This window comes from Nymphaea colorata, unplaced genomic scaffold, assembly GCF_008831285.2.
Source record: "Nymphaea colorata isolate Beijing-Zhang1983 unplaced genomic scaffold, ASM883128v2 scaffold0439, whole genome shotgun sequence".
Lineage (NCBI taxonomy): Eukaryota > Viridiplantae > Streptophyta > Magnoliopsida > Nymphaeales > Nymphaeaceae > Nymphaea > Nymphaea colorata.
In genome coordinates, this window is record NW_022204945.1 from 16,741 (window position 1) to 31,132 (window position 14,392).

The 14,392-nt window shown below is 47.0% G+C and overlaps 1 protein-coding gene and 1 pseudogene across 1 annotated transcript; one reads left to right on the top strand and one right to left on the bottom strand.

Annotated features, from left to right (window-relative positions):
• Positions 1-291: 291 nt before the first annotated feature.
• Positions 292-897, top strand: LOC116244994 (uncharacterized). The gene has a single exon (XM_031616760.1). It carries the CDS (start codon positions 292-294, stop codon positions 895-897), a length of 606 nt encoding a protein of 201 aa, XP_031472620.1.
• Positions 898-8,182: 7,285 nt separating this feature from the next.
• Positions 8,183-10,728, bottom strand: LOC116244996 (uncharacterized; annotated as a pseudogene).
• Positions 10,729-14,392: the final 3,664 nt, after the last annotated feature.

Here is a 14,392-nt window from a genome sequence, read left to right on the forward strand (position 1 = left end):
ACGGATCAAAATACATTACCTCCTTGGAGGATGAACCTTCGGAGGAGTTTTTAGTCGAGTATCCCATAGTAGCTTTTTTATTATATAGAATGGGCTTCCCCTTCGGTTTGCTGTTATCTCTGACTGGGGACCAATCCTAGTCAAGCCTTACAAGCCTCTAAATGACACTTTGGACTACATTTTGCAGAAGCGAGTGAAGGAGAGGGAGAGCGGAAGTGGCAACGAGTGGCGCATCAACGGTCTGATTCTTAACGGAGATTATGCTACAACCTGGAGACGGACAACTGCCAGATGTACCTGCTGTTCCTCAACGAAACTAGCAGGATTTCTAGATTCTGGCCGATCCTGACGACGGTGGGCAACCACGAAAGTACACTCCCTAAGAGCATGTACCTCTTCGAGAACAGCTTCGTCATCGGCCGCCTCTCCACTGCCGACCACATCTACGAGAGAGTGCAGACCTATAGATTCGTCAACCGCACCACCTTCGTCTTCTTCGACCCCTTCCTCGAAATCTACAACAATAGCTCCCCCCAGAACTACTCTGTCATGAAGACTTCCATCCAGCAGCACCTCATCGAGGCCAGAGAGAAGTTCCCCGACGAGTTTGCCATCATGGCTTCGCACTATCCAGTCATGTGCTCGCAGGACGATCCGCACTGCAGGGATGCAATGAAGAATATGCCCGATCTCTACGAGTGGCTCTCCACTCCCTACAAGGGCAAGGGACTCGTCGATCTCTACATCGGCTCCCACATGCATCAGTACGAGCGTATTTGGCCCTTAGTCAACAACAAGTTCGTCAATGAGTCTTCTCCCTACTACCGCGGCAGACTGGCCAACTTCGTGGAGGCGGTGGGCGGAGTTAACTACTTCATCATCGAGAAGTACTACTAGCCGGAGTATTTCAGCGTGTACGCTACCTACAACCTGACAGGGATGGGCATCATGACCATCTCCGGAAACTCAGTCAACACAAAGGAGACCTTCCAGATCCACTACAAGCACATCATCACTCCCAAGACTTACGAGGAAGTGGATGAGTTCATCATCACCAACAAGTTCAAGGACTAAAGATCGGGGAAGAACCTTTTGATTGAAGAGTGATGGCTTTATCATTTGAATACTAGTTGCGTAATATGAAGATGGATCATGAGGAGAGAAGCTCCATAGACTCGAACTTGCTGATTCGCGAGCACAAATCACTGATAACGTTCCATAAGGATTACAAATTGCCCTACAACTTCATCTATGCCTTCTGACTCATCTCCTCGCAAGCCGCACTAAGCTTCTACTGTTCCTTTTTGAATGTTTCAAGTGCGTTTTCCACTTTAACCCACCACGTCTGCAGGCACCTCTTGCACTCCTTTTCAATTTCCATGAACTTGGTCCTGTCTAGCTCCGCTTACAGACTGGAGTTGGTGTCACTCATCTCGCACAGTTCTTCCGAAGAGGCTACTGTCTTTCCGAAGCTGATCTGCGGCTTCAGGCGGAGTATGCTTGAAGCCTTAGGGGAATTTTGAATGCGTGAAGTTTCCAGTATGCTTTGCGTTATCAATTTCCTTAGTCCTTGAGCTTGTATTGTTCGCTTGGTCCCTTTCTGACGGTCTTGGCAAGTTCATTGAGTTTGAGACTGATGGCCTCGATTTTGAGAGTGGTTTCCTATGTGGAGGACAGTATGCGAGCTTATATTCGTTTTTCTAGTTCGCTATACAGCTACTCGTTCTTCCTCATGAAGGTGATATAATTTTTGCTGTTTTCTTCCTCGAGGGCGATTTCTGTGATTTCGGTGATGTAGCCATTGATCTCCTCGACTAGTTGGGGAAGTGTAAGTGCCTCCGGGGACTACCGGTACGATTCGTCCCTGACCTCCATGCACTGTCTGAGCTGTATTTGGAGTTCGTCTTTGAAGAGGGGGGAGGAAACTATCTGTCTTACTAAATCTTCGATGCTCTCCATGCTTATATATTCCAATATAAGCATTTCACTGGAAAAGTATGTAATCGAGAGAAATAATCCGCAAGTCCTGTATATTGCGAGTACTCTTGGGCGGAGTGGAAGGGATTGGGAGGGAGAGTGACGCTGCTTTTGTTTATAATGTTCGGTTAAGGGTACTGCATTTTGATTCACATTATTTATGTATAAATTACAGCTAATTGGATTATTGGTTGCTGTCTGCCTCGCGCAGGGCTCCTCCAACGCATACTTCCTCACTCCTCCCCTGCCGCCCACCGCATTCACCGGCCAATACTACACCGTTCAGCTCAGAGTCATCGGCATGAGCAACCCCACCTTTTCCTTCGATAATGTACCCTCCTGCTTCACAACCGATCCCAACGGCACCATCCAAGGCTACCCCGACCAGATAGGCTCTTTTCCCGTCAGGGTCCACTTCCAGTCAGTGGTAGACTACGGCTACAGAGACATCGTGCTCAGAGTTGCCCGCCCTATCGATGGCAGTGATCAGCGCATCAGCGACCCAGCAGCCAAAAACAAGGGAAAATTGGCAATTATCAGCAAAACGCAGTACCTGACCTTCCTAGTGGGGGAAGAAGTCTACGTAGCCTTGGTGGCCATCAACGGGCAAGAACCCTATACCTGGAGCTATATAAATCTTCCACCCCGGCTGGTAGGAAACGCAAGCGGAATTGTATCAGGCACAGTCGACCAGGAAGGCTATTATACCTTTTCTGCTTCTGCTTGTGACAGCCTGGGAACGACTGCTGACTCTTATTTCACCCTTAACATCCAGCCAGAAACAGCGACGGGATTATCCTTCGCGGAAGTACCCAACATCGTCCCAATCAGGTATAACCTGCAGCAGGTATACGACCAGCAAATCGCAGCCACTAATGTTCTCTTCGACGCTGTTAAGGCTCTCCATCAATCCCAAAATGATGTAAACTATGCAGAGGATACACTCAATAAGACCGCTTTGGCCAAAGATTAAGCAAACAAACAGTATAATTCAGCTTAGTCTAAATGCAAGAATGCCCTAGAATAAAAAAACAATGCAGTTACTAGTCAGGCAAAAGCTGCAGAGATACTGTCTAATTCTCAAAAGATGGTTGAATTAGCCTTTACAAAATATAAAAATGCAGTTAAAGATGCATCTTCTGCCGAATCATACGCAATATAAGCCGAAAATAATGCAAAATAGATGCAAAAAGTGTTGAACTCAGTAAGTAGTGAATTCATAGAAGCGCAAACTGCATCGTTTCAGGCTTCCTAGGTGGCAAAAACTGCACTCAATGCGAACATCAATGCCAGAAAAGACTACAATATCGCTTTTAGCAGTTTCTCTGCACGAAAGCAAGACCTCCAGAATGCCACTAACGAGCAACAGCAAGCAGCTACCATCGTCTCTAAACTTACACTGCAGTCAATTTGGCAAGAATGCTCAACGATAATGCTCAATCCAACCTGACCTCGGCTCAGGACATTTACGAACTCACCAATGCTGCACTAGCCAACGCCAATGAGGAAGTCTCTCAAATCCAAAAAATGCACAAGGAAGCTGCTGACTAGCTGGGAACTGCAGAGTACAACCTTCAATCAGCCATCAGCACCCTCTACGTAGCGCAGGCAAGGAAGGAACAGGCAGACAAGGCCACCTAAATTGTACGTTCGCAGACCACTTCACAAGCCAGAGCCTAGATGTTTGCTGGATGCGATCAGCATGCATATCCTACTTTCGCAGGAAGCGCCACCATAACATCATCATCTAGCAACGGATTTGAGCTATCTTCAGGCCACTTCCTCATTTTCGGGTAATGCACCCAAGGTGAATAGGGCATAACTGTAGGAGAGGTAATAAACTATAGAGGCTATCTCAGGAATGGTCTTATACAGTGCACTTCCTTTAGCAAAAATTCATGATTCTGTATCATTTTTTCGCTCTGCTATTATCGGCGAGGATAGTATTTAATTATAATTTTGGAATGGTGAAACACTTTAGCGAGCAGGTGCGACGAGAGAGGTCTACCAGGGCGACAAGATCGCCGAAAAAACAGAACTGCTGAGAAAGCTGAGGCGCAGGGACCTGGTGCGTGACACCAAGCGAAGCTGTCTCAAGCGCAAAGTAGAATACAAACCACCCAAAATGAACGTCTACGAATTCATCGTTTCAACAGCAGACAGAGGCTCGGGAAGGACTTCGACGAAACAGCTAAAGAAGTGCACTCCTACAAGGTGGCACTGCAGAACACACAAACCGTCCTCAAGCAGCTGGAGGAGATGAAGATCAAGAACGAGAGGCCGGCTGACTACCTAGTGGAGATGTACAAGTCTGACAAGCAAATGTTCAAAGTGAGGAGGCACCTGACCGAAAAGAGGAGGAAATCAAGGAGAAGATGCAAGGCAAGGACTGGTAGAGCAAGAACAAACGCAGGGAAAGGCCAAGAAGAAGGCATAAGCCAAGAGGGAGAAAAGAAAGTGAAGCTGGCAGTAAAGCGCAACGTGGGCAAACCCAAGGCCAAGATGACCAAGGTCAATGGTAAAAATAGAATTAAAAAATGATTGATTGCTTTATTCATAAGAAGTACATATCAGTTGACAAATTTAGATGTTTCGGCTGCAACAGCTTCAGGTCCTTAATGTTTGGCAAAATAGCTACTGGCTCAGCCTGTTGCGGGTTAAAACAATATTTTTGCCTTTGTTTAGATTCAAATCTTTCTGAGATTGCTGGTCTCTACTCCCTGTGTTCTCTAGCTTCTTTGGGGACTGTCTATTTCCTTTTAGGTATTCTACTCAGTGTCCACTCTACTTCCTATATGCTCAATCGGCAGGACAAGGGTCTGTTTGGATCTCTTCTTTTTCTATTCATAGTACTTTATGATGGACTCAAAGTACTTATTAATGTGGGAGCAAATGGAGCCTTCCTTGCATTTCTTGTGGAGGATCGTAAACTTTTCTCTGAAGGTGGGCTGACAAGCCTACAGGCGAATCAGTTCCTAGATCTTAAGCTCCAGGTCAGCAGTCATAGCGTCCTCAAATCTTTCAATCTTCGCGTTGCTTTCCACGCTCTCCTCACAGGAAGTCTTGAGCTTAGCCTTTCTCAGACATCCAGACACTCGCTTTAATGGCCTTCCCTATAGTAGTTCTTCCACTTCTAGGGAGCTTCGGATGTTGGGAGTAGCGCTTGAGATGGGACTATAAGAGCTCTGCATAACAGTTAGGTGCTGGTTGAGATTATAAGATGATTATTTAGTGGCATATGATTACTTTATGGTTGATTCCTTAGCCATTGATTACTTAGCCGTTAGTTCCTTGATGGTTGATTATTTGGAAGTTTCTTATTTTTTTGCTGCTTATTTGGAGGTTGCCTATTTGACTACTAATGCTATTTGCTATGCCTATTTCTCAGAGATAACTTATGACTTCAAGTTAGCGATGATCTTCTTCTTCCAATTCTTCAGCTTTTCCTTCTTTATCTGATTCTATGGCGCAGTTGTCTTGATTAGGTCGTCGAACATGGCTATGGGCCTATCTGCTCTCGCGTTCTGTGCCTAATTACATCACGACTGTCCAGGGCATTCAGTTCTGCCTTATTCTTTGCCTTGCTCACTTCGTTTATCTACAGGAGATATTGCTAGTTGATTTAGATGGAATTGCGATCGCCTCTCCAATCTGAGGAGCGGATGTTTTTCCACTCGAGGCCACTCCTGGTCTGCTTGTGCCTGAGGTGGGGATTGATGGTGAGACTGTAGACATGCTAGAGGCTGCATTGCTTTTCAGCCTTTATCCGGGTGAGTTCCTTGTTGAGCTTTTCGATAAGCTAAAACTACAGCTTCTTGTGGGAGTAAATCGAAGACATCTTTTAGCTGCGTTCAGTGTTCTTAATCGTTTACTTCTCCTCTTCCTCTTCTTCACTACTTAGAAGATCTTGTAAGCCAGTGGTCTTCTTCTCAGCAGGCTTAACGATTGGCTCATATGGATCACTATCGTGATGCAGCTGTGCCTCCTCCTTTGAGCCTTCGTGGAAGTTGTGAGCAGCTGCTGATGAGCTTATTTGGAGAAGTGGAGACGATCGACCTTGACTTCTTCCTTTTTGGGGGAGACTTCCTATCTGATTGGCCTTCCCGACTATTTCTTCACCATTTTCGTCGGTCTTTCTCTGCTATTTCTGCGCATCTATTGTTCATTGTGATATGAGTCTCCAGCGTTTTAATTTTGGTGAGAGAAGTTATGTTGTTTCTCTATTTCAGCCTTTTGGACGCTTCGGCCAATCTCTATGATGAGTTTTTACCCACACTGAACTCAACATTCTTCGATGAGTTTTTGGTGTGCTCGCCTGCGTAGGCTTAATCTTCTTGCGGTTTAGCTTATCATGCTAATCTTCTTCCTCATGCCCACTTAGGTTTTCTATAGCTTATCTATGGACAAATGATTCCCCACCATGTAGTCATCCATTCTCTATTCGGTTTGCACGTAGTTTTATGCTGACTGAGTGGCCTTCTGCTTAGAGTAGTATGATTAGCTTTTTATGGGTCGTAAATTTGCTGTCGACATTGTAGCGAACGTATTTCTTCTTGTCTGCTTTGGCTATGGTATCGTGGTCCTTGCTGTCCTTGTCGAGATCGTTGAAGCTCATGTATGAAATTCCATCGTTTGATTGCTTTCTCCTCCAGGAGTTACTCATGTAGCTACTTTTTCTAATTTGATGGCTGGAATTGAGGTTGAGGATGTCTTCGTTGACGGCCTCTGCCGCTTAGTTGCTCTACTTTGCCTAAATGCTCTTTTCCTTTTCCTTCTCACTGCAGTCTAGCAGTGTCTTTTGGCTCTTCTGGGGGTCCTCTTTTACGCTGCATGACTTCTTGGTCTTCTATTAGCGTAGCAGTCTCTTCACATATTCAATGGAAGCCTATTGTTCGACCATCCTAAAGTTTAGCTTCTCTATTTGGTTATCCCTTAAGGCAAGCTCGTGGATCAAGTGGCCTTATCTCTCGTTGTTGTTCAGTTATTCTCTTTTCATATTTTCAAGAGCTTGGCATTTGAGTTCAGTTTCCTTTAGCTTTTCCTCGTAAGTTCTGAGATATTCATCAAGATTGAGGTCAGTCTGAACCGCTGACTATTGCATTTTGAAGTATTTCTCTTCTAGTTATTTGAAATAGGCTTCTTTTTCTGCTAAGTATTTTTCCATCTCCTGCTCCTTCTTCTTGTACTTTTCGATGAACTCCTTGAACTTATCGATGATGAGTTTTTGAAGTTGAAGTTTTTGAGTTGGATTTCCTCTGGAAGTCGGAGAAGGAGAAAGTGCCTCGACTTGGTTGACTTTGCCTACTTTTCGAGCTAGGAAGTCGTTAGCTTCGCTCTGCTGTTCTGGAAAAATGCCAAAATCTCCTGCAGCTAAGGCTCATAGGAGACATAGTTAAAGATGCTGTTCTTGTCCTTAGACTTTAAGATGTAGTTGGTGATTTCGTCGTTTTTTGCAGGGAATTACTCAACGTCAGTCTTGTGATTAAGCTCCTAAAATATAGATTATCTGAGCAATTCCATTCTGTTCCGATGGATTCTTTTGCCCTTTTCCATTTTTATTTGTTCCAAAATGCGGTGGTCTTCGAGGTACCTTCCGTAATTCTAATTAAAAAGCGGAATCCCGCCTAGTTTATTCTTTTTCGCTTATTTCAGCACGTTAGTGAGACTGGGCATGCCCTCTTCCGCCTTCCCCACGCTATCCTCCGTTTTCTCGTTATTGGCATTTTTGGTTATCTGCGTTAGCGCTAATTTGGCAGTGCGCTCGAGGAGAATGGCGATGAGTGAGTTATAGTTCTGGGCGATGGTCTTGCAGAGCTGGTAGAGATGCGGAAGGTTAGCTTCCTGGTAGATCTTTTCGAGCATGGCGAAGTGGTTGAAAGTTTCGGTGGTGGCCGTCTTGACCTCATTCTCGGTGAACTTGTGGCCCATGGCCCTAATATTCTGCGAAACATCCATGGCCTTCAGCTGAGATGCATAGAATATACTCCTATGCTCGTTGGAGGCCCTTTCCAGCGCGTCTTCCATAATAAATTCTATTCTCAATTCATTAAAACAATATCCATACGCCCCAAATATTCCTCCACCCTCTATCTATCCTCGCGCACATACACCACACTGCACAATTACTCCCTCTTGAGTTTGGGTATGGCATGTATGGGTGTTAATTGGGTGAAAGTTTGATTGGAAATCTTCACTAATCGACAAATCATTCTAGCTTAAGCAAGTTCTCAATGGCCTTGCGCTCCTCCAAAAGCTCGTTAGCAGTGGCAGTGAGTCTAGTCCTCTGGGCGGGAGTGATGTTAAGTCCGTTGACGACGCTCCACTCCTTGTTTCGACGGTCACTGGGAAACTGTAGAACAGACCCTCAGGAACTTGATAAGTGTTTCCGTTTGACCAAATACCGAAGGAGACCCAATCGTGTTATGGCCGAGGAACCAGCTCCTCATGTGCTCAAGAGCAGCGTTACCAGCGCTGGCAGCGCTAGAAAGTCCTCTGTTCTCGATGATCTCAGCTCCTCTCTTCTGGACGCGGGGGATGAAGGTCTTGGTGTACCATTCCTCACCGACCAAATCAAGAGCAGGCTTTCCCTTGACTGTGGCCCAGGCAAGATCGGGAGACATAGTGGGAGAGTGGTTTCCCCACACAACAACCTTGGCGATGTCAGCGACAGCTGAACCGGTCTTCTCAGCAACCTGCCAGACAGCCCTATCGTGGTCAAGGCGGGTCATGGCTGCGAAGTTCTTCTTGGGGAGGTCCTTGGCGTGGGTGGCAGTGATGAGGGCGTTGGTGTTAGCAGGGTTTCCAACAACGAGAACGCGCACGTCGCGACTGGCGTATTCGTTAAGGGCCTTGCCTTGAGGAATGAAGATCTTAGCATTGTCCTTGAGAAGATCTCCACGCTCCTGTCCCTTTCCTCTGGGCTTGGCTCCTACCAAGAGAGCAGCCTCCACATCGCTGAAGCCCACCTTGAGGTCATCAGTGCAGACGATACCTTGGAGGAGGGGAAGGCGCAGTCTCCGAGCTCCATAGCGACTCCCTTAAGTGCCTTTTGGGCTTGAGGGATATCGATGAGGTGAAGGATGACGGCTGGTCGTAGCCGAGCATGTCTCCGTGGGCGATCCTGAAGAGGAGGGAGTAGCAAATCTGTCCTGCGGCACCAGTAACAGCCACGCGGACGGGCTTCTTGGCGAAGGCGAAGGAGGCAAAGGCCGACTTGGTCAACTGCTTCATCATTTCAACTCAATTAATTATATCCAACTCACATATCTTCGCTTATTAACTGATTATCCTACCATATTCGCAATCAGCTTTGGATATGGAGTTACTTAACCGTTCACTAGAATACTCTAGTTTATTATTACAGTCATTCGAAGGAACCAAATTTACGCCTTATCGGATGTATGCATATGTTCAGCGCATTTGGTCGTGTTATTATCGACAAGAGGTGGTCATTTGGCATTTAGGGTGCTTGAAGGATGGCTTATACATTGTAAACACTGAGATTATATTTATTTATGCGTTCTTTGTACACATACGACATCCCGGGTGCCAATCCCACCATCCGGTACTACTAGAAGTCGCTGATCAGGCAGCGCCACGAGGAGGAAATCGACCGCTTCGGAAACAAGCAGAAACGCATCATCGACTGGTATCATCCCCTCGCAAGACACGTGGAACCAGTCGACAAAGAGGCCTTCCCGTTGAATACCACCCTCTTCGACCCAAAACTCACCCAGCAGACTCCTCCCTGCCTCTCCTCCTCGCGCACGCTCCTCCAGTCACCGGTAAAATCACATAAGCTGACCTCAGGTTAAATAAAAGTTCAATCCTCACTCAGTCCGGCCGTAATTCCTATAGAAGAGCAATCTGGACGACAGTCCTTACTTCCCGCACAAGTACAGGGACTATGACCGCGAATACCCCAACAAATGGACGGGGCGACGCGAGTGGAAAGACGACTCCCTAGAGAAGGTGGACCTGCCGCCAGTCTCCAGCCAGTATTACCCCAAGTGGAGCTGAACCTTTGATAATAATTATCTCATTAGGCCACTTTGCATTAATTTTATTACCGTGCCTCCTTACATCCAATAATCTATTTACTTGCCAATATTATATCCCACCCGTCCGCCCTGCAGGCGAGCGGTGGAATTGAAGGGCAGGCAGAGGGTGAATTATAAAGTATAAAATGGGCTAAATAACGATCATAAATATTTTGGATAAAATCCGATCCATCTGCAAGGACTGCACCTCCATCGCCCTCCCCGAACGTCCCAGCACAGCAGACCCCACTGCCCACCTCGATAGCTACCTCAAGGCACTCGAATCCATCCGTCTCGAGTTCATCAAGCATCGCACTCTCGAAGAGGAGTATGCCAAACTGGAAAACCTCCTGCAAAAAGGAGAAACTGAGATCAGGAAACGCGTAGGCGTATGATTGCCACTATGAAGATAGAAAACCAACTGAAGCTCTACACGGACACGCTCAAGACCCAGCTGGAGGAACTGGAGAGGGAGAAGGTGGACCTGCTGGAAAACACCAAGACCTACATCAAGCAGCTCAAGAAGACCAACGAGAGCCTCTTCATCGAACTTAATCTGGAGATCAACAAAAATAAACACATCAGCTCAGATAAAAGCCACCAGAAAAGCGCCTCCAAGAGCAGGCAGAAGGCCTCCAATTCCAAGATATCCAAGTTCAACCGCAGCCAAGCCACCACAAGTCAAGCGTGAAAAAAGTCTCAAAGAAATCATCAAGACTGAGTACATAGAGCGTGATCCTTCCAGCAGCGGTCGGAAACGAGTCAAATACAACTAAGCTAAGCGGGAGGTGCACGAAACGATCAGCGACATGGAGGGATAGCAGTTGCTCACCAGCCACACTCAAAGACGCATCAAGTGTCCCACCAACACAGTTCCAAGAAGAAGGAGAAGGGGAGCCACATCAACTCCAAGAAGAAAACTAACCACCTGTTTTCGAATCCCAACTTTCCCACCTTCTTCCAGAACAGCAAGAAGAAGGTCAAAAAGGAAAAAGAAATATTTGGGCAATCACCCACCAGGGACAAGAAGAAAAATCTCATCCAAAGTAGAGTTCAAAACCCCTCCCGCTGTCTGTGGAAGGATAAAAAGCTCAATAGATCAGTCTATTCAGTCCTCTCGATGGACCACTCCAACCAAAAGGAAACTATCTGATACATCTTTTAATTTTTTCTACCATAAGCATGCATCAACATAAATTTTAATTTACCTCATTGATTTGCGTTCCACATCTTTATCTTTAGGCAGTGGACGACTGGTTTTAATTCTACCATCAGTATAAGATAACAATCCAGCAATTAATTTGGTTTATTCTTCGATTTTCGTTTTTGGTGTGGGAGTTTGGGGAAAGGGAATAAGTGTTACATCGCAGTGACGTAATAAAGCAGCTGGGTGATGCAACTATGGTTTTATTGCATTTACATATCTGCCCACTCTTCCCAATAAAGAATAAGCCCCAATGATCAACTACTCAGACTACTAGTTGCCCGAATCCCCTCTCCCCTTCAGCCTCTCCATCCCCCTCCACCCCTTCCCGGACTCCCTCCTCCTCAACCAAAATCCCTTCCCCCCCTCCCACCACCATGATTGGCTCCAAGAAATAAAATCCCCGACATCATCCACTCGCCTATCTGCCTCGACTTCGGAGAAACGATAGAGTCGGACTTGCAGCTCTCCCCTAGCCTCATCAACCGCAGGAAAGCGGGCTGAAAGCAGCCTGCAAAAACCGGCGGGAGGGAAAGAGAGGACGAAGAATGAGACAAAGAACATCCCCAAGAACTTCGGGAAAGGCATCATCAGCTTCATTGAGAAGAACGAGAAGAAGGTGCGTGCGTTGCTTCGGCAGGAGAAGGCCACTTACAGCTGTTTTATTGCGATGATGCGTGAGAGAAGAAGAGCATTAACACAATCTGCGACCTGCGCAGACTGTGGACGCATGAGACTTACGGAAGATGCTCAGGATCATCAGCAATCTCTTCTTCCGCAAGCACGCCCTCCACTACATCTTCAACTCGCGCATCAGCAACTACACTAGCCACATCAAATACCGGCAGACGCTTTGGAAGGCAGTCCAAAACCCCAACGATTTCAACCGTATCAAAGAGTTTTGATATTCTAATTCTATCTTAATACCCTTCCTATTGAACGTTAAGATGGCCGAGCAGCTAAATTTCGCCTCCATCAATCACAAGATTTAATCATTATATGCTTGGAACAGTAGTTAAACGATACAAGCCGACTCCAATCCACCAATAACTCCATGGGCTTCTTAGGTGATGAGGATAGGCGAGAAATGCAGGCGATTCAGTATAAATGAGTTATATGAGATTCTGCCATTTTATTACAGATTATTTTGGATATGAGCCGAGCAACCAAGCCCGTCACCACCGCCAAGCCACTCCCGCTGGGAAGCCGCCCGCCCTCACCTGGAAGGAAAAGCTTATGCCCTAGGAGTACGAGCAGCTCAAGAACGTATTCGACTTGTTCGACGAGGACCACTCGGGACTCATTGACCCCGAGGAAATTAACAAGATCATGGACGAGCTGGGAGAGTCGCGCATTGGCACCTTCACCTTTGGCTTGATCGAGAGCCTGAAGGGAAAGGGAAAGCCGATCAACTTCGACGAGTTCCTGGAGCTAGTTTGTCCGAAAGTAGGAGAGGTACGGACCAAGGAGGGCATAAGGACCATCTTCAACCATATCGACAAGCAGGGCGACGAGATGCTGGACTTCGAGGAGCTGAAGCACTCGCCAAGTTATCAGGAGATGGCTCCAACGACGAGGACCTGCTCGAAATGCTGCACTCCATCTACGTCAACCGCGAAACCACCTCCAACGAAAGCATCACCTTCGATGAGTTCTACAACCTCGTCTCCAAGTTTTACAAAAAGTGATCCACCAGATATTAACCATTTACACATACAGCACTCTGGCTTTCTTATATCTTCGGAGAATGTTTGGATCGTACCTTGAGGGATGATGGGTATTTTGGGTGCTGATTGTAATGATATCAATGTCTGGCAATAACAACAACAGCAAGAAGGAGTACATCGACATTCCTCTCAACGTGGAGGAGACACCGCTTCACCTCTACGAGCGCTTCACCACCTACAAGTTCCCCGCCGACCCCGTCGACCTCGGCTTCGACTTCATCACCCGCCTCGACGACGCAGTCCGATCCAATGACCACAAGAACGAGTTGCTCTCCCTCTACCTCAACTACTACCAGCCCGCCAACGCGCAACGCTTCCAGGATAAGGACTGGCCCGCCAGCTTCGAAATTGAAGGTAGCAGTTCCACCACTTAGCCAAATACGAGGATAAAGATTTCAATGCCAAAGTGCAGACCCTCTACAACGAACTCAGACTGCGCAACCAGTTCGAAAGACTCAAAACCTACGAGAATTCTCGAGTTTTGGATGTGGCAGAGTAGGCCTGGGAAAACTACGAGTCTATCTTCACAAGAGAGAGCAAGGAAGTGGTGATCCCCGCAATCGTTGCCTGGGAGATCCTGGAGAATTCCTCTTCCAGCTGACCCGCTACCACCAGCTCACCCAGACCTGGGCTGACAAATCCTAAATCGACGCCAGCGTCTTCGGCCTTGCCCAAAGCAGAAAACTGTTGCAGGGTTTGGTAGCCTTGACTGCAAGAGAGGACATCCGCAGCACCCCCAGTCGCTAGAACTTGGCTACTTCGCAGTGGTGCCTTAGCTCCCTCTAGGTCTACGAGGGCAACTACAAGCAGGCGCTGGAGACATTGTCTCGCATTTCGCTGACTGACTTGTCAATCTACTCCCGATCGATCGGAGTTCTGCTTGCATTGTTCCTCACCGCCAGCTACGCCTACTTCATGCTGGAGCAGTACAAGTAGTCGGCAAGGCTGGCCGAAATGTTCCTGGTCTTCTTCCAGAAGAACAAGAAGTACTTTTCAGGAGTGATTGGGGAGGCATCGTTACTCGCCAGTTCGAAAAACTTGCCAGTCTCCTCTGCCTCAGCTACATCTTCCTCGAGGAAAAACCCAAAACCATCATCCTATAGGTGTTCAAGACCACCACCATCAAACTGAAGGACAAAGTCCACAGAGAAAGGCTTGTGACAAGTACACCAAACTGAAACAAAACGACACCTCCACCTTCCTCAAGCTTTTCCACCACGCTGCACTTCCTTCCCTCATCACACCCGTAAATCCTGCATAACATAGACTTAGGCAGTGCAATAGTTGGTGCTTGGCCGATTCCGCGCCCTCCAGACCATCACTCTCAATACTATCTGCAGCATTACACCCAAATCACTGTCCAAAAAGTTGCCTCGCTCCTCAAGATCAGCTAGTCTTAGTCTTGGCTCGCATCGAAAGCTTCAACAAGGTCTCAACTGGCGGTG

Excerpts from the sequence above, each read along its gene's own strand:
- LOC116244994 (XM_031616760.1), top strand. The coding sequence starts at position 292 with ATGTACCTGCTGTTCCTCAACGAAACTAGCAGGATTTCTAGATTCTGG.